General features: G+C 47.3%; 1 protein-coding gene across 4 annotated transcripts in view; it reads right to left on the bottom strand.

The window, feature by feature from the left end:
- Window positions 1-23,269, bottom strand: part of C6H5orf56 (chromosome 6 C5orf56 homolog) — a 66,634-nt gene that overhangs the window by 7,752 nt on the left and 35,613 nt on the right. For 2 of the 4 annotated variants that reach the window (XM_025387175.1, XM_025387179.1), the window contains exon 3: window positions 19,926-19,965. In XM_025387175.1, the coding sequence (XP_025242960.1) occupies window positions 19,926-19,965 (40 nt within the window). Of the gene's footprint in view, window positions 1-7,003; window positions 7,765-10,105; window positions 11,335-19,925; window positions 19,966-23,269 lie in introns of those variants that run through there. The other 2 variants (XM_025387176.1, XM_025387178.1) reach the window with 2 other exon arrangements.

The raw sequence follows: 23,269 nt of genomic DNA, 5'->3' as shown, positions 1-23,269 counted from the left end.
GGGCGACAGAGCAAGACTCTGTCTCAAAAAAAAAAAAAAAAAAAAAAAAAAAAGACTAGTCAAGTGCAGTAGTGAGGAGGGGGAAAAGAGTAGAACAAGGAGTTCGATCTGTAACTGATTGTGAAGTCAATTGACATAATTCACTACCTTCCAATCAGCCATGTTTTCATCTTTACCAGATCACTTATATGCGTTTTTTTCTTTACTTATATACTTTTTAATCCTGAAAGCATTTCTCAGGGAAACAGTGGTATCACACCCAGTTGTCTGGGTAGAAGAAATGGGGTATGTCTGCCCTTACAGTGTGACCTTCCCATTTCTGTCTTGAGAACCCTGTCCCCTCCATCCCAGATAGCCCTGTGCCCTCTGGAACCCACAGCCTGGCCCCTCAGTAGCCTCCCTACCTTGCAGTTGGGTGGGGGTGGGAGAAGGTCAAGAAAGAGGAAGTGAAAACCAAATACAAGGGCTACAGAGAAGTCCGGTCCACAAACCTCAATGTTTCAGCAGCACATGCTGTGAGAAAACAACGTGCAAGCTGTTTGTGGAGCATACCTTGGGGGTGCCAAGGCCACTGGTGCAAAGGTGTGCTTCTGGACATAAGTCACTCCACACAATGCTCACCCCAACCCTGTGAGGTACGGTACTGTCATCCCCATGTCACAGAGTGAAGCCACTGAGCTGCACGGACATTGAGTATCTGGCAATACAGTGCAACAGTTAATAGCATGGGACCTAGGCCTGTTTAAATTGGGTTTAAATTCTGACTTCCCCACTTATTAGTGGTTCAGTCACCTGGGCCATTACTGACTTCCTTTGGCATCAGTTTCTGCACCTGTAAAATGGGGCTAATTGGCTAACAGGGTTGTTGAGAGAGGTAAAAGACAGAATGTGTAGAAGGAGCTTAGTCAAGTGCCAAGCACAAGGGAGAACCCAGTGGAACTAAAATGAGCAGAGGTCTGAAATGAAGACCATTATAGAGTCCAAGGTTGACAGGATGGAATCGGGGGTTGTCCTGGCAAGCTGGGACCAGGCCACCAAGCCGAAGGTGCTGGTTTGGTGCTGTGTGAGAATGGAACACTGGCCAGGTGGACTCTGAAACATGAGCAGCTGGGCAGTTCTCCCACCGACCTTGTCCACCTTTGTCCAGAACTCTCTACCTATCTCTGGCTGCTTCCAAGGGTGGTGATTTCTGACAGAGGCAGCTGCACATGCAGAAGTTTCAGCTCAGCATCAGTGCTGGCCTTCAGGAGGCCGCATTGGCAGGCGGCAGCAGTGGCAGCCAATGGGCAGCAAAGCTTGTTGCTAAGGTCACTGTGAGCCTTATTTGGCGACATGGGGCTGACCCTGCATTCACCTCTGAGAACCCTGGGAAACGCCAACCACAGATGTGAAATATGAACATCTCAAAACCACAACTGCATTTCCTTTGAGAAAAGATTCGGCTCTCCTCCTCTCCAGCCTGCCTCCCTCCGCTGGATGCCTTTTGTACAGGGACTCACTACTGCAAGAGGCAAGAGCCTAGGCTACAAGAAGAGTCTGCTACAAACTAGTCCTGGGCAGGCCTGGACAGGGAGAGGGGAGGGGCTGCCATGCAGGCGGCCCTAAGACCTAGCAAGGACCTCCAAGGCTTCCGTTCACACCCAGCAGCTGCCAACCCCTGCCCAGGCCTCCCCCAACACAGCCGGAGGGCCTGTTCCTGGCCCCACTTCCTGCAGCCTTGGGAAGCCGGCTAGCGTGAGGAAGGTGCGTGGCACTCATGGAGGAAGTGGGCCTGCACTGGTGCTCTCACCATCTGCACCAGCCACACCGCTTCGGTGCAGCCTGGAGCTCAAACGGTTGGCGGTTTCAGTTTTTCACCTCCCTTTGGTGCATCTTCCAGCTTAACATTAAATAAGTAAAACTGTTGCTCCACCCCAGACAAATGTGGGAGGGAAGTTGTGTCTTCAATATTTCCCAAATAACACTCACTGCTCCCTCCCATTCATACAGCACCTTCAGGTCTGGGAGCTGTGTTCACATCTGCCATCTCATTAGATCCTCGCAACTCTGGCAAAGGTAATGACTGAGCTCACACCATGTGTCAGGGACATGAATGAATTTACAGAATTCACTGTAATTCTTCCCATTTTACAGAAGAGAAAATGAGACAAAGAGAAATTCAGTCATTCGTTCAAGGTCATCACAGAACTGGAATTTTCTCCCAGATGGCTGACTTCCAAAGTCTGCCCTAGTCTCTTCTGCTACATTGCCTCTGTGGCACATACACAAGAACGAGTTCCATTTACTGATGAGAAAGTGAGGCTGAGGTGAAAGGGTGGTGTGGGGCCTGAGGTCAGGGTTGATTCCTCAGTCCACGTCTCCTCCCAGAGGATGGTCTGCCAAGGTCCATCATCTGCTCTCCCCCTTTAAAAACCACTGTTGGCTGGGCACGGTGGCTCACACCTGTAATCCCAGCACTTTGGGAGGCCGAGGCAGGTGGATCACCTGGGGTCAGGAGTTTGAGACCAGCCTGACCAACATGGAGAGACCCCGTCTCAACTAAAAACACAAAAATTAGCTGGGTGTGGTGGTGCATGCCTGCAATCCCAGCTACTTGGGAGGGTGAGGCAGGAGAATCGCTTGAACCAGGGAGGCAGAGGTTGCGATGAGCCGAGATCGCACCATTGCACTCCAGCCTGGGCAACAAGTGTGAAACTCCGTCTCAAAAAACAAACAAACAAACAAACAAACAAAAACACTGTCATGCCCCCACCGCCAGCTTGTCTCCTCCTGATGTGCAGGCTAAAAGTAGCCTTTCTTTTTAAGTGTGGCCCACGGAGCTCAGTGCCCTGCCTATCTGGAAGAGGCCGTGAAGCCCATCTATGTAGGTAAGGGGGGCAAAGCCAGGGCTAGGGAGAGTGTGCCACAAGGGACACCGCCTCCTATCACCTCCCCATTGCCTGTACACACTGGGGACAGTCAAATCATTCCTCAGGCTGGGGGTAGGAGCTATGGGTGGAAGAGCTGGGGCATCTGTCCACAGAATCCTCCCCTGAGTTGCTTGGAGGGGCTGGGATGCAGTCCAGACACTGGGAAGCCCGATGCAGACCCCTCCCTGGAGCACTGTCCTTCTCTTGGGCTCTTCAGGCCTGCCCTCACTCATGAACACATATTTTTTGTGTGTACTTCCTGCATTACAGGCACTCCCCAGGCACTGTGAACGCACAGTGAACAACACAGACCAGGTCCATGCGTAACAGACTTTGCGTCCCTGAGGGAGGCAGATGTTAGGCAAATAATCACACGGATCTCTGAAAAACATAGCTGCTATGAGACAGTGCAACTTCAGGGGTCTTAACCTACAAAGGAGTGTGTGGGATTAGGGGGTTAGACAGCTGTTCCCAAGGAAGAGACATTTCAGGTGAGGAGAGGAATGGGGTAGAGTTGGCGGGGCGGGGTGGGGGGGCTGGTTCTCGGCTCTCCCTGACTTCCCTCCTTCCCCGCATTCCAGTCGCTTCGGGAAATCTGCTGCTTCCATGAGAGCTTCTTTGCTGGTGTCTTCCAAGCTGCTATAAGTCGATGCCTTTGCCAGCTGCTGCTTTCAGTGTTTGTGCCTGGGTGAGCACAGCCGGTATGAAATGGCCCAGATTACCGAGAGTCAGGGCCCCTCCTAAAGTACCTCTGAAAACAGTTTTTCAGCATAAGCATGACATTAGCTTTTCCTAGAGAGGAAACCACCCCCAGGGCTGATAGCAAGCGGGCCAGGCTTAGAGGAAGCAAGTGCAGCGCTACGGCCCCTCCATGCCCGGCTGCAGACCGGACACCCTCACTGCCTTCCCCCAGAAGGCCTCCCCGCTCCCACCCCTGCTTCTTTTTCCCTGGGGGACTCTCCTTGTGGAAAAGAAACCCCAACACTAGAGGGTGCAAATGAAACTGGAAAATGAAACTGTGATTTCCAGTTTCATTTTCCAGTTTCAATTTAGAAGCAGCTCTGCCAGCTTTCCACTGCCTGTGCCTCAGGGCAGCACAGAGGAGCTGAGGGGCAGGAAAAAGTGTTCCAGCCAGCAAGCACCCTGCTCCCTGGGCGCCCTCAGAGGGCGGGCACTGGACTGGTAGAACCCCTGAGCGGGGAGTTGTTGCAATGCAGATTCCTGGCTCTCCAGGCTCTGAGGCCATAGGTTTGGACCCTTTGGTGATTCTGATGTGCCTATGGACCTCACTGTGGCAGTGGTGGCCCCAGAGACCATCAGAACAGCCAGAGCACACCTGAGGCACAGCCTCATCCTCTCCAAGTCACTTCCTGCCACAAATGCTCAAGAAGAGCTGCTTTACTGTGCAGCATCTCCTGCCCTCTTCCATCTGGTGTTGGAGGCATCTTAGATGTTCTCTGGGACCTGAGGTCTGCAGGAAGCCCAGGCTGTGGTCTTCACACAAGGGTCTCTCTTTCCCACACTCCAGAGTTCCCTTTAAGCTGCTAATTTGTAACAGGCATTCATAGAAACAGAACAAGATAGAGAAATTCTATTAAGGGCCCTTATGTGCTTTGCTCTGTCTGTTGCTCCATTTATTTGCAATTTATAGCCTAATCCAAGAGGATTTAAGGACAATTAAATCTTTCTTTCCCCTCAGTGTGTCTGTGTATGAGTGCATGTGTAAGAGTGTGTGGGGGTTGGGTCTTCCAATGTACCTTTGCCCTGGTTTGACCATGGGGGGAGAGGGTGGGCAGGTCTCCAGGCCTGCCAGATGTAGACCTTTCCTAATGTCTACGGCAAGTTTGTTCTTCAGTGTTTCTAGTATCAGTTTTAGATCAATCATTAATCAAAGTTGCAATAAAAAGATAATCTTCTCAGGACTGGGCTGTAAAGGTCCTGGCTGCAACCTTAAAAAACCCTTCTGTGGAGGCCTCAGAGTCAAGAGAAAAGGGCCATGTGTCTGTGGCTGGATTTGGAGGTAAATGAATGCACTGTCCCTCTCTAACTGATGTGCATGAATATGAACTTCAGTCACCTGAGTGGCCATGGCCTCTTTCTTCACCTCTCCCTGCCAACGAAGCTGGTGGTGCCCTGGCTTCCAAGCCAGGTGGCAAAGCTGGGGAAGGAGGCCGTAGTTGGGCCCAAATATGAGGGCCTGGGGGCACCTCCATAGGTTGTGACCGCTGCAGCATGCTCTGGGGCCAGGCCTATGGCAGTGGAGGCAGGATAGCCCCCAGGACCACAGAGCCCCCGTAGTGGAGGGAGCCACTACTTGGGCGGCTCAGCTCATTCCTGCTGACTTGCTGCTGTACAGGGAAGAGGGGTGCCCGAGACAAAGAGGAGACACACTTCTCCCACGAGAAATAAAGCAAGCAGTTGTTCCTCTCCTGGGCCCAGCAGGGGTCAGAGGCTATGGGACCTTCACTCCTTCCCTCTCAGTGGAGAGGGTGGATCTGCTTTTTGGGGCATGAGGGCCCAGTTTCCTGACAAGCTGGAAAAGCAGGATTTAAGAGCTAGTATCAACAGGGAGAATGTGAGGCCCAGCATCAGGTTCAAGAAGCAAGGGGATCAAGGTTGCAGGGGAGGCGGGGAGCCTTAGCCTGATGCAGCCCAGACCAACAGACTGAGGAGTCCAGAGAGCCCACATGCTCGCTCGGCCATCGCTAAGATGTGTAGTGTGTGAGAAGGTGTGAGAGGCACTCGCTTTTCTCTCCAGCCCCTTCCAACATATTATTGGGTCATGGGTGCCATGTTTTTAGACACATAAAAGAAATGGGTATTTTCAGAGAAGCGCAACCCTGGAGGTGCAGGGGAGTGAACTCAGCCATGAGAAATCATTCAAAGGATTGACCTCTGAACAGGGATAGACTTGCTCTCAATGGCTCCAAGCGGGGAAGCAGCAGAGAGGGGAACCTTTCCTGAAAGTCCAGTGTGGCCTCTGAAGACACACACACACACACACACACACACACTTTTTTGAGAGAGAACGAGAATGAAAAGATACACACTGAACTTTTAACAGTCGCTGTCTCTACCTGGTGACTGCGAATGATTTTAATTTTTTTCCTCTTGTGCTTACAATATTTTCTAAAATCTCTAAAATATACCCGTTACTTTCTTGTTATAGCAAAATAGGCATAAAATGTCTATGTCTATTTTAACCATTTTTAAGTGAGAGTTCCATAGTATGAAGTACATTCTCACTGTTGTGCAGCCATCACCACCACCTATCTCCAGAACTTTTTCATCACCCTCAACATAAACTCTGCATCCACTAAGCAGTATCTCCCTGTTCCTCCTCCTTCCAGCCACTGGCAACCATCCTTCTACTTTCTGTCTCTATGAATTGCACTATTCTAGGTACCTCATATAAGTGGGATCATCTGGTATTTGTCCTTCTGTGTCTGGCTTATTTCACTTAGCATAATGTTTTTAAGGTTCATCTATGTTATAACATGTAACAGAATTTCATTCCTTTTTAAATCTGAATTATGTTCCATTGTATGTATCCTCCATATTTTGTTTATCCACCCCTCTTGTCATGGACATCTGGGTTGTTTCCACCCTTTGGCCATTGTGAATAATACTGCTACAAACACTGGTGTACAAATATCACTTCGAGTCCTTGCTTTCAATTCTTTTGGGTATATTCCTAGAAGTGGAACTGCTGGATCATACGATAACTAAGTTTTTGAGGAACCACCACCCTGTTTTCAACAGAGGCTGCATGATTTTATGTTCCCACCAGCCATGCACAAAGGTACTATTTCTTCACCTCCTTGCCAACACTTATTTTCAGGTCGTCGTTGTTTTAAAATAGCCATCCTAAAAGATATGAAGTGGTGTCTTACTTATGGTTCTCATTTGCATTTCCCTAATCTAAATTACGTTTTAAAATCCATCTGAATCACGCCCTTGGTTCTTTCTCAATAAAATGGATCTTGCCCCCTTTTTTCTCTTCTTTATACCTATTCTCTACATTTTAAAAAATTATGGCAAAATACATATAACTTAAAACTTCACCATCTTAACCATTTTCAAGTGTAGAGTTCAGTATTAAGTATATTCACATTGTTGTGTCCTAACGCAAATATAGTGTATAATGGCAAAAAGAAACAAAAGGCTATCTAAAGAAAAAGAAAGCCGTGAATTCTTGGACCCTGGAGATGTTCACAGACAGATTGGATCAATCTCAGCAGGGATTTTCATTCATTTTCTGAGCACCTCTGCTGGGCTGGGCTCTGTGCCAGGCAGGGGGCTCCAAGGTGCATGTGGCCTGGACTCTGCCCTCAGGGTTCAGCCTCTGTGGGGAGCAGTTACACCCAAGGGCTGCTATGGGCACAGAGAGGCACCCTGTTGTGTGGGTGTGGCATTGGGAAGGGGCATAAGTGAGGTGGCACGTGAGTTCAGGTGGGAAGGACGAGCAGACATGTACATGTGCAGAGAAGGGAACTGGCATGTGTAGCTGGGCTGTGGCAGCACACCTCACAACCGCCATTACAGGAGCATCTATTAATCATTTATGTCTGTCTCCCTATTTGATTATAAGCTGTATGAGACCAGAGCTGGTGGTTTTGTTCACTGCTGCATTGCTGCCATGCCCAGCACAGGCAAGTGTAAAAGAAACACTTGCTGAATAAATGAGTGGTTGATGATGAGGAAAAAGGAGACATTTCTTTCCAGAATCTTGGCTGTGAGAAGCAGACAGCATGGCTGTACTCCACGGGGAAGGCAGGATAGCAGGAAGCATTACACAGGTGATGGAGACAGGAGCATGGCAGGTGCCATTGAAGAAGAAGAGTTGGAAGATTCCCTGGTTGAGAGAATGGAAAGGCGTAATTGCTGGGGAGAGGCCCCTGAAGAAAGGGGAAAGGCTGGGATGCAGGCTCAGTGGAAGGAGAGGAGTCTGTTTATGAGACTCAGATGGCCAATGTGAAAAAAACAGACGATACCAACTGCTGTATGAATGGGAAGTACACTGCATGGGGAACTCTCCTACACTGGAGGCATGTTCTTCCTGTTATTCCAGATTCAGACAGCACTCTGGTCGCTGGTTGGTGCAGGCCACCATTTGAGCCAATTAGGGGAATCCTAATATCTGCGCTTGGACTATCAGAAATGAGTGCTCTATGCCCAGAGCAATTTCCAAGATGGGCCTGAATCCATGAGTCATGGCACTACACGGAGCCCAGGGTTGGCTCTGAGCCTAACAGCCTCCAAAATGTCAACTTTGCTCATGTGCCACCTTGTCCTTCATCTCATGGCATGCAGCTGGCAGGACTTCAGTTGACAGAAGGTAGACCCTGCTCTTTTCAAAAAGCACACAGGACAGGTGTTGATAGGCCAGCCCCTCCCACTGAGCTCTGGTTCCTGCGGTGAAGTCCACCAGGAGGTTCAGCGCCCACTGTGGCTCTGCCTGAGGGGCCTCTGTGCACACTCAGTCCAGGCACTAGCATCCCAGCCCCCGGCCAGTGGTCCAACTCCAGACTCACTGCACAGAGCCCCTTGCAACTGATGTGTGCCAACATGGAGCCCACACGGGGCAGCTCAGTGTGACACCTGCACAGCTCAAGACTGAGGCAAGGACATGCTGACTCCATGTGTGGTCTGTTTTTTTATTGCATCTTCCTTCTCAAGTTGGAAGAGGCTGTACTGAATTACCAAATGGCATTATACTCGCTGTGGGGGAGCACAGAGGAGTGTCTGGCAGTCCCTGGGATGATGTTACAGTCCAGAGGTGGGGATGAGATGAGCCCAGACGATGCAATGGGGATGCAATCAAGACACAATGTCATTAGAAGCCACAGTATGTTCTTTCATGCCATGTGTTTCCCAGCTCAGAGGAGTGAGGGGTCAAGGAGGGGTGGGGTGGCCTCCTGGGACCCTGCTCTAGGATGCATGTGTAAGGACCCACATACAAACCCACAGAATTCAAGAGCTAGCCAGGCCTGGACCCATGTAGGAGAGCCCCACTGGCTGATTTCCTATCTGGGACAAAGGCCACAGACAGCAGGCCTCCCTTGGCCACACCCAGGTCCCCAGAACACATGCTCCACTATCCCTAGTCTAACCACAACCCCATATGAACTGTGTCCCATTCATGTTGGCCTAGAAACTGGGAAGTACCTGGCATGGGGTCCTCTGCTTCCTCCCCATGACTGCCTGGAGCTCTGGGGAGACCACCAAGAGGCCATTTTTGTGGCTAGGAAATGTCTGTGGCAGCTGTGGACACCACAGGCCCTCCCTGGACCCTTCTGAAGCAGAGGTCACATTCCTAAAGATTCTTAACTGCCAGCTCCAATCTCTTGCTTCTTCCTGATAGTCTCATCTTAGTAAGGAGTGAAGATAATCTTTTCCCAGTTCCATGAGGTCCTCTCAGATCCAAAATGCTCTAAGTTCAAGGGCAAAGCATGAAGAAAGGGAGCCCCAGATACTAATTTGTGGTTTTAGTTCAGTGGTTTTCCACCCTGGCTACGGAGTAGAGTTACCTAAGGAGCTTTTAAAAAATACTCATGTCCAAATATTCCAACAAGCACTTTGCAAAGAGAAGATCTAAACGGCTAACAAACATATGAAAAGTTGCTCAGCTGTATTAGTCATCAGGGAAATGCAAATTCAAACCACATTGTGATATCACTACATACCTGCCAGAATGGCTAACATGAAAAAGATAGAAAATATCAATGGCTGGCAAAAATGTGAAGCAACCAGAACTCTCATACATTGCTGGAGGGAATGTAAATGGGTACAGCCACCTGGGAACATTATTTGGCACAGGTACTAAAGCTGAACATACTCATATCCATGCTTGCCCAGCAATGGATATAAATGTGCTCCAAAAATACACACTAGCATGTCATTGCAATAGTCATAATAGTTCTGAACTGTAAATAACAACTCGAATATCCAAAAATCCATCACAGTAGAGTGGATAGAGAAATTGAGGAATATCCACAGAGTGGAATACCCTATAGCAAGAAGAGTGAATAAACTGCAGCTCTAAGTAACAACTTGGATGAATCATTTCACAAACATAACAAGAGGATATATACTGCATGATTCCATTTACATCATATAAAGTTTGAAAACAGGAGAAATGATTCCATACCATTAGAAGCCAGAATGGACGTTAGCCTTTGGAGCCAAGTAGTAAGCAGTTTCATGATTTGGATGCTGGTTACTCGGGGTCAATTCATTTGTGAAAATTCACTGAGCTTTACACTTATGGTTTGTGCTTTTTTCTTTTTCTTTTTTTTTTTTTTTGCATATATGTCATCCTTTAACAAACACTTAAAAAGTTTTTGAAACCCACATCAATCCAGTCAGATTCTTTTGAGTGGGAGCAAGATCCAGGCATCAATATTTTTTAATATCCCAGATGACAGTAATGTACAGCCAGGATTGAAAGTCACTGGTTTAATATCTTGGGAAAAGTAGATCCACTCAAGACCTCAAAGAGTCCTGACAAAGGCCACTTCCAGCTCAGTAGAGTGAGACAGTGGGGTGGGAAGATGTCCATTTTTTGGATGTGGGCTGGTGTCTTGCACGGGCAGAGGTATTGCAGCATGCTGTTGTAATGTGTATCTTCCTTGGCAGTGTCTGTTGAAAGCTGGTTGCATCAGTTTGTAACGGGGTGTAATGGCAACAAGGTGGGCCCAACCCCACCCCAGGAAGTGGATCACTGAGCGCAGCTTCTACAGGGCCATTTGTAGAGAGGTGGCAGCTGGGCTTCCCAGGGGCTGCCACCCAGGGCAGAGCCAGTGCTGAGGCTCGGACAACCCGAGCAGGGTGGGGAGAAGGCCTGACTCAGGGTGTTTATGTTTGTGGGTAATGACAGTCAGTTCTGGGCTCCAGATGATGCTTACTCCCTGGCCTCTGTGTTCAGATTAGGAACTTGCAACATCTTGCTGAGGACCACGTCAAGCTCAGCTCTAAGTGCTGTGGCTGAGAATTTTCCTTCCTTTTTGTGTGGTTAGTGGCAGCCTCCCTAGCAATGGCTGACCTCTAGCATACTCTGGTCAAACTACAGGCAGCTGGGACAAGACAGGACATGGGGCTCACAGACAGGTATTCCACCCACCTGGGCCCTCTCAACTCTCCCAGAAATGCATGGGCCATGAACCTCCTGCTGCGGGAGGGGCAGTGCAGAGAGGTCTCAACAAGCTTCCCTTGGCCCTCTGGGATCTCCACCATCCACAGTGTGTGGGGCTGAGCTGCAGGCTAGGTCTTCAGGTGGTGTCCCTGCACATCTGCTTTGCAGCGTGGCGTCTATGGAGCAAGAGTGAACAGGAAGGGGCCTGGGGCCTCCTGTAGCTCTGCTGGGCAGGGACGCTGCGGGGCCTCAGCTGGGCTTGCTTGGCTAAAGGGTACAGAGTGGCGTAGGCTGCAAGAGGACAAGCTAAGCTGATGAAGGCTCTATCACTCAAGGGTAGCCATGTAAAAAAAAAAATCCCTACAGGAAAAGAAGCATGAATAAGACAGGCGGGGCTTAACGGTGTCTCCCCACTGAAGCTGCAACTCTCCACTTCACTGGCTTCAGCCTCCTCTCTGGGAAATGGGGGCAATGTCCCCTAGGCCTTTTCCTCCTGTCCAGTAGGGCTGAAGGTCCACAGGCCAGAGGGAGGCCTGGGTCCTGAGGAGTCTACCTGTTCGGCCCCTGGCTGGGACCTCAGCCCCCATGTGCCACGTCACCTCCCTTGTCTGTGAAATACCACAACAGCAGCTCTTGCCAGCCAGTGACACTACCCCTTCCTGTTGTCTTCTTTACAAAGCATTTATGAAATGTTTCCTTTTCATGCTTCAGGAAACGGGTGGCCAGGAGGAGTTCTAGATTTCATTTTTTTTCCCTAGAGACATGTGTGCTTCGAAATACACAAATTAAACAAAAACCAGGGCTGACTGGGACCAGGAGAGTAAGGGAGGCAGGCAAATCCAGGAAATATCCTTGCAAGAGAGTGATGCAGGGAACTAGGCTCCTGATTTTCCTCGGGGGCATCTGGGGGTGTGAAGTGTGACTGTGGGCAAGGCCTAGGCCTCTGGGCTTTGGTGTGTCCTCATCCGCATGGATGAAGCAAATGGCACTTTTGCATCATGGCACTTTTGCATCATGGCAAAAGCACATGGCACTTTTGCATCATGAAGCAAAACTGGCACTTTTGCATCATGACAAGCACATGGCACTTTTGCATCATGAAGCAAAACTGACCTGGAAACACATAAGTCGGGTGGGTCCCACCTGAGGGACTCCTAATATCAGGCCTGGTAGAATATAAACATCCAACTTCACCTTCCAGACCCAGATCTGACTCTTCTAGCAAAGATCTGCTATCCAGGAAGCTATTTAGTCATTTCCCAAAACCACTGATATTTTAAGCCTGTCATGTAACTTTTTTTTTTTTTTTTTTTTTTTTTTTGAGACTGAGTTTTGCTTTTGGCGCCCAGGCTGGAGTGCAGTGGCCCGATGCCTCCCAGGTTCAAGTGATTCTCCTGCCTCAGCCTCCTGAGTAGCTGAGATTACAGGCACCTGCCACCATGCCTGGCTAATTTTTGTATTTTTAGTAGAGACGGGTTTTTGCCATGTTGGCCAGGGTGGTCTTGAACCCCTGACCTCAAGTGATCCACTGCTTCAGCCTCCCAAAATGCTGGGATTACAGGCATCAGCCACTGCGCCTCGCCCTGTCCTGTAACTTCTGAGTCATCATAAATTCTCTCTCCTGGCTTCCCTTTATTTACATGCTTATTTTCCTTCTCAAATCACTCCAGTAAGTATGTAAGTCACTAATTTATTGCCGTCTATTATCTGCATTATGGTTAAAAACATCGACATGAACAAACAAACAAACAAAAGCCCTTGAGTAGCCTAGATAAGTCACAAAGCTCATACCCAGACTCTCAATGAAGAGAGTCTCTCAGGGCTCACTTAGGGACTATTCATTCTTGTTTTATTTTTTTTAAATGTTCATACCCTCCCTGCTTGAGTATCCTTGTTTTAGATGTAAATCAGAAAAGGTTCGTGTATTGATCACAGTCCCAGCAGGAAGCAGATGCACACTCCACTGGTAACAGGAGAGACTGAGGAAGGGACTGTTTCCAAGGATGAGCAGGATGAAGAGAAACCCTCAAGGAAAGGTGAAGCACCCTGCAGCCAGCAACAGTGGGAGCTGTGACCACCAATCCCCAGGGAGGAGGTGGGAGGGCTCCTGGAACCCAGAGAGACCTGTAGGAGGGGGTTGCCAGCAGGAGCTGTGGTTTTAGGGTGAAAAACACAGGCACTATTGACCTGAGACCTGGCAAGGGAGGGAGCTGGGGAGATAAAGCACCTCCCAATTCCCCTCCCAGCCTCCAACCTCTGGTCAGGGAAGGGGTCTTCAATTGGCCATACCCAACTGGAAGCATGGGGACCTGGAGCCTGGCTGATGGAATCCGCAAAGGTCAAACCCTGGGAGGTGTGGGAAAGGGCAGAAAATCAACAGGAGCAGGGATGTGTCGGGGGATGGCAAACAAAGAACGCCCAGCAGAGTCACCAGGGCATTTGAAAAGATACATCAGAAGCTAACATGCTGTAATGTGGCACTCTCACCACAAATACATAGGATGAGAGGCAGCCAGGAACAGAGGCGGCCATGAAGAAAGGTTTGAAGAATCCCAGCAAAATGATTGGGGTCCTCATCATGGAGGAACAAATAGCTCTACTTAGTAATTCCAAGGTAATAGCTTAATAGCTTAATAATTCCAAGGTAAACAAGTGCTTTCATAAAGAGGACTCTGAATGATCAACAAAAGGTTAAATGTCACTGTACTGCTTCACAGAGCTGTTACAGGTCAGGGAAGACTATAACACAATGTAGAGATAGATCCATACAAGAGAGGTGCAACAGGGTTTCCAGTTCAACACGTCAGTTATTTACACTCCCAGTTTCCTTTCTATCCTGAAGCACCACTAAAATGCTAGTCTAGAAATCAAATGCGGCCAGGTGCAGTGGCTCACGCCTATACTTCCAGCACTTTGGTAGGCCAAGGCAGGAGGATCATTTGAGTCCAGGAGTTCTAGACCAGTCTGGGCAACATAGTAAGACCTTGTCTTTAAAAAAAAAAAAAAAAAAATTGGCTGGGTGTGGTGGTGTATACCTGGAGTCTCAGCTACTCAGGAGGCTGAGGTGGGAGGATCACTTGAGCCCAGGAGTTTGAGGCTGCAGTGAGCTATGGTCACACCACTGTACTCCAGTCTGGGCAACAAAGTGATACCTTATCTCTTAAAAAAATCAAATGGGGCCAGGCGTGGTGGTTCACACCCGTAATCCCAGCACTTTAGGAGGATGAGGAGGATGGATTACTTGTGATCAGAAGTTCGAGACCAGCTTGGCCAACATGGTGAAACCCCATCTCTACTAAAAATGCGAAAAGTAGTCGGGCATGGTGGCACATGCCTGTAGTCCCAGGTACTTGGGAGGCTGAGGTATGAGAATCACTTGAACCCAGGAGACAGAGGTTGCAATGAGCCAAGATCGTGCCACTGCACTCCAGCTTGGGCAACAAAGCGAGACTCTGTCTCAAACAAACAAACAGACACACAAACAAAAAACCAAATGGTATTAACTCTCAAAGGCAAAGGAAATGGTAAAGGAGACATGAGTGGCTGAAAAAGTTCCCCAAACTCCAGGAAGCTGGGAGGCAGGTAGAGGAATAATGACTGATATGGAGGAAGCTAGGCTCTGAAGGGCTTGCAGAGGGGGCACACTGACAGGAGGCAAGCCGCTTTACCCCTGGAACCCTGCAGGAGGAGCTCAGACTTGGGGAGACCAGGTGTTGTGGATGGTGGGGCTGAGGTACAGCAGCCAGTGAGGGTAATGAATGCAGGAAACTGGTTGAAATCCTCCCCAGGTCTTACCTCCGCACCCTGCCCCACACAGCTGGAGACAAAGACACTGAACAGGAGAGAGACAGGCAGGAGGGAAGGCAGATGAATACAGAGATGAAAATGGAGGGAAAAGTCTGAAGAACGAAGTGTGGGACTCAATGTCCCACCCACTTACCTTGCCCCGCACCACCCCAGGTCTATATCACTCTGGATGAGGGTATGGTAGATTTAAAAGATGGTTGCAAATTCTTTGACTTTTCTCCAATGGAGAGGTGGGTCTGTGTCTCCTTCCCTGAACCTGTGTGGATTTCTGACCACAGTGGAAATGAGCTATGTGACTTCCACGGCTGGGACATACACAGCCATGCAGCTTCTGTTTTGCTGGCCAGAACACTCACACCAGAGACTTGAGCTACCTCATAAGAGGCCCAGTGACCAGGCCATGGTGCTGGAAACACCATGTGTAGTCTCTCAACAGCTAAGCCCAGCCTTCCAGCTCTCTTTGCCAAGTGAACAACCATCTTACAAGTGGACCCTTCAGCCCCAGCTGTTCCAACTCCCAGTCATTCCAGTCACCTCCAGTCATTCCAGTCATCCCAGTCATTGTAGAATAAAGAGCCGTGCCCTTCTGAATCCTTGACAGTGGCCCTAAAAATGGTGGTTGTTTTATGCTACTAAGTTTTGGGGTGGTTTGTTATGTAGAGATCAATAACTAGAACTAGGAGTTAGAATGCTTCTCTTGAGAGCAGAAAGGCTTCAGGGTGTGGTTCTCAACAGGGTGACTTTGTCCCCCAGGGGACATTTGGCAATGTTTATAGACATTTTGGTTATCACATCTCTGGGAGGCGGGTTACTATTGGCATTTAGTAGATAGAAGTCACTGGTGCTGCTAAACATTCTACAGTGCACGAGACAGCCTCTGACAACAAGGAATTCTTTGGTCCAACATGTCACTAGTACCAAGGCCGAGAAACCTAGCTCTAGAGAAAAGGTGCTCATGGCCAGGTGCAGTGGCTCACATCTGTAATCCCAGCACTTTGGGAGGCCAAGGTGGGTGGATCATGAGGTCAGGAGATTGAGACCATCCTGGCTAACATGGTGAAACCCCATCTCTACTAAAAATACAAAAACTTATCTGGGCGTGGTGGCGGGCACCTGTAGTCCCAGCTACTAGGAAGGCTAAGGCAGGAGAATGGCATGAACCCGGGAGGCAGAGCTTGCAGTGAGCCGAAGATCGCACCACTGCACTCCAGCCCGGGTGACAGAGCGAGACTCCGTCTCAAAAAAAAAAAAAGGTGCTTATTGGAGGCTTGTTAACTAAAAGACTGGCTTGCTTCCTGTAGTGAAACCCCAGTTGATAAATTCTGCCCAAGCAGAGTTTAGTTCAGCCTCTTATTGGTCCATTAATAAATACCAGCAGATAGCTGAGATATTTGGCATTTAAGGAAAGCCTCCAACAAGGAGAGATGGAGAGACAGAGAGAGGGAGAAGAAGAAGAAAGAAGAAGGGAGAAGAAGAAGAAAGAAGAANACAGAGAGAGGGAGAAGAAGAAGAAAGAAGAAGGGAGAAGAAGAAGAAAGAAGAAGGAGGAAGAAGAAAAAGGAGGAGAAGAAGAAGAAGAAGGAGGAGGAGGAGGGAGGAAGAAGGAGGAAGAAGGGGGAGGAAGAAGCAGGAAGAAGGAGGAGGAGGAGGAAGAAGAAGAAGGAGGAGGAGGAGGAGGAAGGAAGAAGAAGAAGAAGGAAGAAGGAAGAAGAAGAAGAAGAAGAAGAACAACAACAACAACCACAACCAGTCCCGCCACTGCTGCCACCTCCAGTTGGAAACAAAAACAAAATAGAGACTAGAAGACTATTAAGACAAATGGACAAATGAAAAATAAATAGTGCCTAAAGAAGAATAAGATGGAGACAGTATATGCATAAAAAAGAATGTGATATTTTTGAAAAAGAACAGGCAGAACAAGAATGAGTACTAGGATATTAGAAAAAGAAAGCCAAAATTAAAAAAAAAATCAACAAAAGGATTGGAGTATGAAGTCAATGAAGGTTTCCCAAGAAAATAGACCAAAAAGGCAAAGAGATGAAAAGCAGGAGAGAAAACATAAGGAAACTAAAATATTAATCCAGATGATCCAACAGATAAAACAGAGGGAAGAAAATTATTAAAGAAATAATATAAGAAAATCTTCCAGAACTCAAAGATGCTACATAACTCAGCAGTGATGAGTATGTCTACACTCACTATTGAGTTAACCACAGATTGTGTTATGTTCTTATTGGAAGGATGGAGGGAGGAAAAGTGGGGATGGTTCTGTAGGAAACTTCAATCCTCATCTACCACAAGAAGTCAGCAAATGCCTAAAATTGGTAGATCAAAAAACAGTATAAACAGAAATGGAAATTAGTAAATGGTTGAAAGAGGTAGCCTATAGAGAGGGAAACTGCGAAAGGTGGGGAAGGGATTTTTATTATGGGCTTCTCAGTACAATTGATATTTAAACCATACGCATGCATTATTTTTTATTTATTTTTAATGGACACATAATAATTGCAGTGCAGTGTGATGTTTCTAGACATACATATAGTGTGTCATGATCAAATCAGGGTAATTAGCATATCTACCACCTTAAACACTTGTCATTTCTTTGTGGTGACAACATTCAAAATCAACTCTTCCAGCCATTTTGAATTTGTGTATTATTTTGATAAATTTGATGAAATAGAAATTAATTTAAAATGGGTACAATTTTAAAACTGCAATGTGATGGGATCAAATTTAATAATTTGGAAAATTCGCTTATATAGAAGAGTCATGTCTCTCTAAGAATACTCAATGAACTGTCATAGGTGGGCATAAGCACCATCAGCATGGAAGGGTTCCTCCTGATGTCACAGGCCATTAAGGCAGTTGGTGGGGTGTGGGTGGGGATGAGAGCCAGGAATGGCAGCCCTTAGGTGGTCACCATTTCCCTTTCCTGGCAGCCTGTATTTGCTTGGGAAACCTGTCTCTTGGGTATAGATCCTACTGGGCTGCTAAAGAAGAGAGGTGCTAATCCTTTTAGAATGACTTCTGGGAATTCACTAGGATGCCCTGCCTCTCCTACTCAGGACATGGAAAAAAATGCTGGGTTTACCAAAGGTGGATGAGCCAGGCCCACGACTAGAGCCACAGGGCCTCTCCCTGGATGTGCTATAGTCAGGCTGTCTCAGCAGCTAAAAGAGGCTGTACACATTTATTGTCAGCAGAAGCTGGGACAGATGAGCCTTGGTTACCATCTCCTACCTGGAGCTCCCCTGGGAGGTGCCAATCAAAGGGGATGGGAAGACACACACAACGCTTGCTGGGGCTCCAGCGTTACCGCTGAGGTGCATCTCCTTGGCCACTAGCCCTGGGGTCTGACGTCCCCTTCTTTCTTTTCCTCTACCCACTGTTCTTCCTATTCCCTTTCTTTCCCACCTCTCCCTCAGTTCTCTAGAGCTCTGTGCAGGGATTACTTAACAAACTTACCTGCTGAAATGCACTTTTTTTTTTTAAACCTTTTAAATTGTTACTTTTTTTTTAAACCTTTTAAATTGTCACTTTTTAAAAACTATACCATCCTTAGATAAGCAGGAGATATTCTTTGTAGAAAAATAAGAAAATATTAAAAATCATCCATGATTCGATTAGTCAGAAAACTCCACTGCTGGTGTATGAATTTCCAGAATGTTTCCTGGCTTATAAATAGGTAAAAATACTATCACAGTCTCATCTAAGCACCCAGCTACTGAGCAATCATCACCTACTGGGCTGTGCTGAGGCCTTTAGATGTGTTAATCTCTCTTAATCCTTCCAACTTCACAAGCTAGGTGTTATTGTGCCCCATTTACAGGCAGGAAACAAGTTCAGGGAGATCACATTACTTGCCTGAGTTCCCAACTTGATTAAGAGACTAAGCTCAATTTCAACCCTTCAGGCTGAGTCCAAAGTTACTTTCCTTGAATGGTTTGTAAGATTTTCCATTTCTTTTTTAAAAAAATGGTACATTCAAATATCTTTCTCATCAATATATATTTTCATCATTCTGCCTAATGACATTCCCTTGTATGAATGTGCCAACGTGGAATAACCAATTCCTTTCTATTGGGCTTTCAGATGTTTCCTTTTTGTAAATGATAAACAATGCAGTTATAACTATCTTTGTACACAAACTTTGCATAAGTATGAGTATTTTCCTAGAATAAACTCTGGAAAGTGAAATTGCATGGTCAAAAGCCAGACACATTTTTAAAAGCTGCCTCTCTCCTAATCACACATTTCCCACATCCATTTATTTGCTGAGGATCTTAACAAAATTCGGACTGAGATTAAACACAGAATCAGAGAAGCCCTATACTAGTAAGATCTTAGTATACACCTTTTGAACTAAACCAGTCTTGCTTTAAAAAAAAAAAAAAAAAGATCAGGCGCGGTGGCTCATGCCTGTAATCCCAGCACTTTGGGAGGCCAAGGTGGGCAGATCATGAGATCAAGAGATCGAGACCATCCTGGCCAACATGGTAAAACCCCGTCTCTACTAAAAATACAAAAATTGGCTGGGCATGGTGGCGTGTGCCTGTAGTCCCAGCTATTTGGGAGGCTGAGGCAGTAGAATCGCTTGAACCCGGGAGGTGGAGGTTGCAGTGAGCCGAGATTGCACCACTGTGCTTTAGTCTGGCGACAGAGCGAGACTCCATGTCAGAAGAAAGCCCTAGACCCTCTGCAGAAGCCTGCTATGCCTTCAGTGGGCCAGGCAGCACGTCTGGGCAAGTGAGGAAGGGGAGACCCAGAAGGAGGTAGGGAAGGCAGGGCAGGAGAGCCATGCTGTGGGCCCACAACCAACTGGCTTGGGGGAGGCTGCCATATTTTCCCAAGTGAAACACTGTCTTCCTGAGTCTAAAGACCTCACAGCCATCACTGACTATACTGAGCTGCCTCGCTGTCCCCAGGACTCTCACTCTATCCAGGAAGTCAACACAAAGTCTCTTGGGCCTTCCCTTTATCCAGCTGCCAACACTTAGCACCCTGGTCTTCCTTGGACAGTTTCCAAGGCTGGGTTGGGAAGTCCCAAACAAGACGTGGTCTTACTGTTTTCTTACCTTGATGTGTTTTCCTCCAATGGGCTATAAACTCTGGTACCTGCAAAAAACAAGGAAAGTAAATGATTGAAACAGGGCACTGAAGGTGGGCCTTTGAACGAAGTAAGCCTGGATGGAAGTTGAAAGATGAGAGCCCATCTGTGGCGAGTTCTTTGAAAGCCACTGAGGTGTGAGTTGGCAGCATGCTGGCCCAGGGCAGACACAGGCACAAGCTTCCACCCAGGTGCATTCTCCACTCAGAGGGTTTCTTTCTCATTTGGTCTGTTAATGCTCCTATACTGGCAGAAACCTCAGTGCCCTTTCCATTTTGTCTCAAGGCCTTGTATAAAAAATAAGTTGTCCCTCATTCATTTTCATGGATATTCATCAGCTATTTACTGAGCACCTATATATGCCAGGCACTGTCCTAGGGCTCTGGGAATACAGCATTGGACAAAAAAGGTTAACACCCTGCCCTCATGGAGCCTGCAGTCTACCGGACGGCAGGGTGGGGAGTGGTTGTAGTGAAGAGACCAAAAACTAACAAAATACATAAATTAAAAATATAGGAATCAGAAGTGGTAAGTCCTAGGGAGAAAAAATAAGGCAGGAGAGAGGGGTAGGGAATGTTGGGGCAGAAGGTGAGAAGGGGTGTCAAAATTATAAAATGTGTGTCCAGAGAAGGCTAGACACCTGAGAAGGTAAATTATGAACAAAGTTACCTGAAAAGAGTGAGGACATAAGCCCTGAGAATTAATGGGGAAGAAGCTTGCCAGGTGGAGGGAATGGCAAGTGCAACAGCGTGGCAGTGAGGGCCTGTCTGACGTGTTAACAGATCAGTGAGGAGGGTGGTGCAGCCAGAGTAGAACGAATAAGGGAGAAGTAGGAGAGGGATCAGAGAGGTAGCGAGAGGCTCCACAGTATTCACAGCATTCAAGGGAGGTCCTTGTGTGAACCTGGGCTCTGATTCCGAGACAGGAGCCACTAGAGGGTTTTTTACAGAGAAGTGACATGATGTGACTCACATTTTAACAGGATCACTCTGGATGCTGTGTTGAGAATAAACTGAGAGAAAGAGTATAACCAGTTAGGAGGCTGTGGCAGAAATCTCAGCAACAGACAATGGTGGCTTGGACCAGAGCAGTAGCATGGAGGATTTGCTGATGGATTGGAAGTGAGAGATTAAAAAGAATGGGGTTAGAACCTGACTGGGGCAGGTTAAAAAGAAAGGAGGTGAAGCTGTGAACTACAGGACAGAGTTGGCTGGGAGTAGCAGGAAGATTCCCAGTTTTGGCCTGAGCATCTGGGAGGATGGAATTGCCATTTTCTGAATGGAAGCCTACAGATGGAGCATGTTTTGTGGGAAGATAAGGAATGTGGTTTTGGACATAAGTGTGAGATACCTTTTAGGCACTTAAGTGGAGAAGACTGTAGGCAGGTGGAACTGTGAGTCTGGGGAGAGGTCCAGGCTGGACTTGTGAGTGCTCAGCACATAGTTCTTTAAAGCTGTGACACAGGATGAGATCACCAAGAGGGTGGATGTCAATAGGGAAGCTGTCAGCTGGGTGCAGTGGCTCACACCTGTAATCCCAGCACTTTGGGAGGCCAAGGTGGGTGGATCACCTGAGGTCAGGAGTTTGCGACCAGCATAACCAACCTGGTTAAACTCTGTCTCCACTAAAAATACAAAAATTAGCTGGGCGTGGTGGTGGGTGTCTGTAACCCCAGCTACTCGGGAGGCTGAGGCAGGAGAATCACTTAAACCTGGGAGGTGGCAGTTGCAGGGAGCGGAGATTATGCCATTGCACTCCAGCCTGGGTGACAGAGCAAGACTCTGTCTCAAAAAAAAAAAAAAGAAAAGAAAAGAAAAGAAAAAAAAATAGGGAAGCTGTGCAAGGGCTGAGCCCCATTCAGTAGCTCAGCGAAAGAGACTGAAAAGGACTAGCAAGTACAGTAGGAGGGAAACCTAGAGAAAGACTTCTGAGGAGGATGGCATAGTCCACTATGACAGGTCAACTATTTAATAATATGAAGACAGAGATACAGCTTCTTGGAGTCACAGGTAGTCCTGGTCAGGGATGATTCAGTGGAATGGTTGAAGTGAGAACCTGACTACAGAAGGCTCTAAAGAGAGGAGCTGAAGTTGGCAGCTGAGTGATAGAGTTGGCTGGTGGCAGCAGGGGGACTGGAAGCAGAGGGAGAGGGATCTAACCTACATTGGTTCTACCTTAAGAGAAAACACAAAGCTGGTACTTCCTCAACACCTGTACGTGGCCACTGTTGTTACTAACACTGGGCCAGGTCCTCCAGGTTGCTAAGCACCACCCAGGTGTGGTCCTATAAGCCAGCTCTCCACCTGTTTCTAGATTCCTAAGAAGTTATTTCCTTTTTCTCACTGCTGTGTGTAGCCTTAGGATAAATGCCCATAGCTTGGGGCTGCTGAGCAAGTCCTCAGTTGCTTGTTGACCAAGGTCTGGCTTTCTCCTGATGAGAAGTAAGTGAGCAAGACAGACAGGGACTCTGCTCTTGGAGAGCTTGCCTTCTGTGGAGGAGATAAATAATCACCAAGGAAATGGATATGCAGGCAGATAACTTCAGATGCGGACGGGTGCTATGAAGACAGCAAGCTGGGGTGAAATGTAAAGAGTAAGTGTGGGAGTGACCTCCTTTGGCCAGGTTGTGTGGTCAGGTGCCTTTCTGGGAGGTGACATTTAGGATGACACCTGGACAGTGATGCCCAGTTTATTCTCCTTAAGCTGGCCTCTCTTCTACTGCTCCCAGTCTTCCCGGTGGCTTCTACAATATCTGTACTCCTGGAACAAGGCCAAGGCCTTGGGCCATCTAAGTGCAAAGCCAAAAGGAAACAATCCTTCTCTCGCCAATACACACTGTGGGAACTTTTTATCCATGATTACAAAATACACGCATTTTCACTGAAGGAAACTTGGAAATATTGAAAACAGGAGAAAACGTATAATTCTACTACCCAGAAATAACTACAATTAACTTTGGATGCATCCTTCTAGACATTCTTTTATGCACACATATAGGTATTTTTTTTCTTATTTCCTTGAGTTAAAAATGAGATCATGTACATTGTGTTTTATGATCTGAATTTTGACTAAATCTGTTATAAAGCACTCTTCTCATGAAATTAATTTTCTTCTACATAATGAGTTTTAATGGCTGCATTAAAAGTATTTCATTACATGTACATTTTTACCACATTTTATTTAATTCCTAAACATTGGCCATTTACATTGTTTCCTATGATTTTCACTACGAGCAAATGCTCTAATGAACAATCCTGTATTTTTTTCCTTGGAGAAGGGGGTTTGCCAATCTCTTATTTCCTTGAGTTAAAA

Source organism: Theropithecus gelada, chromosome 6 (assembly GCF_003255815.1).
Source record: "Theropithecus gelada isolate Dixy chromosome 6, Tgel_1.0, whole genome shotgun sequence".
In the NCBI taxonomy this organism is placed as follows: Eukaryota; Metazoa; Chordata; class Mammalia; order Primates; family Cercopithecidae; genus Theropithecus; species Theropithecus gelada.
This window is presented reverse-complemented; position numbering and strand designations above follow the sequence as displayed.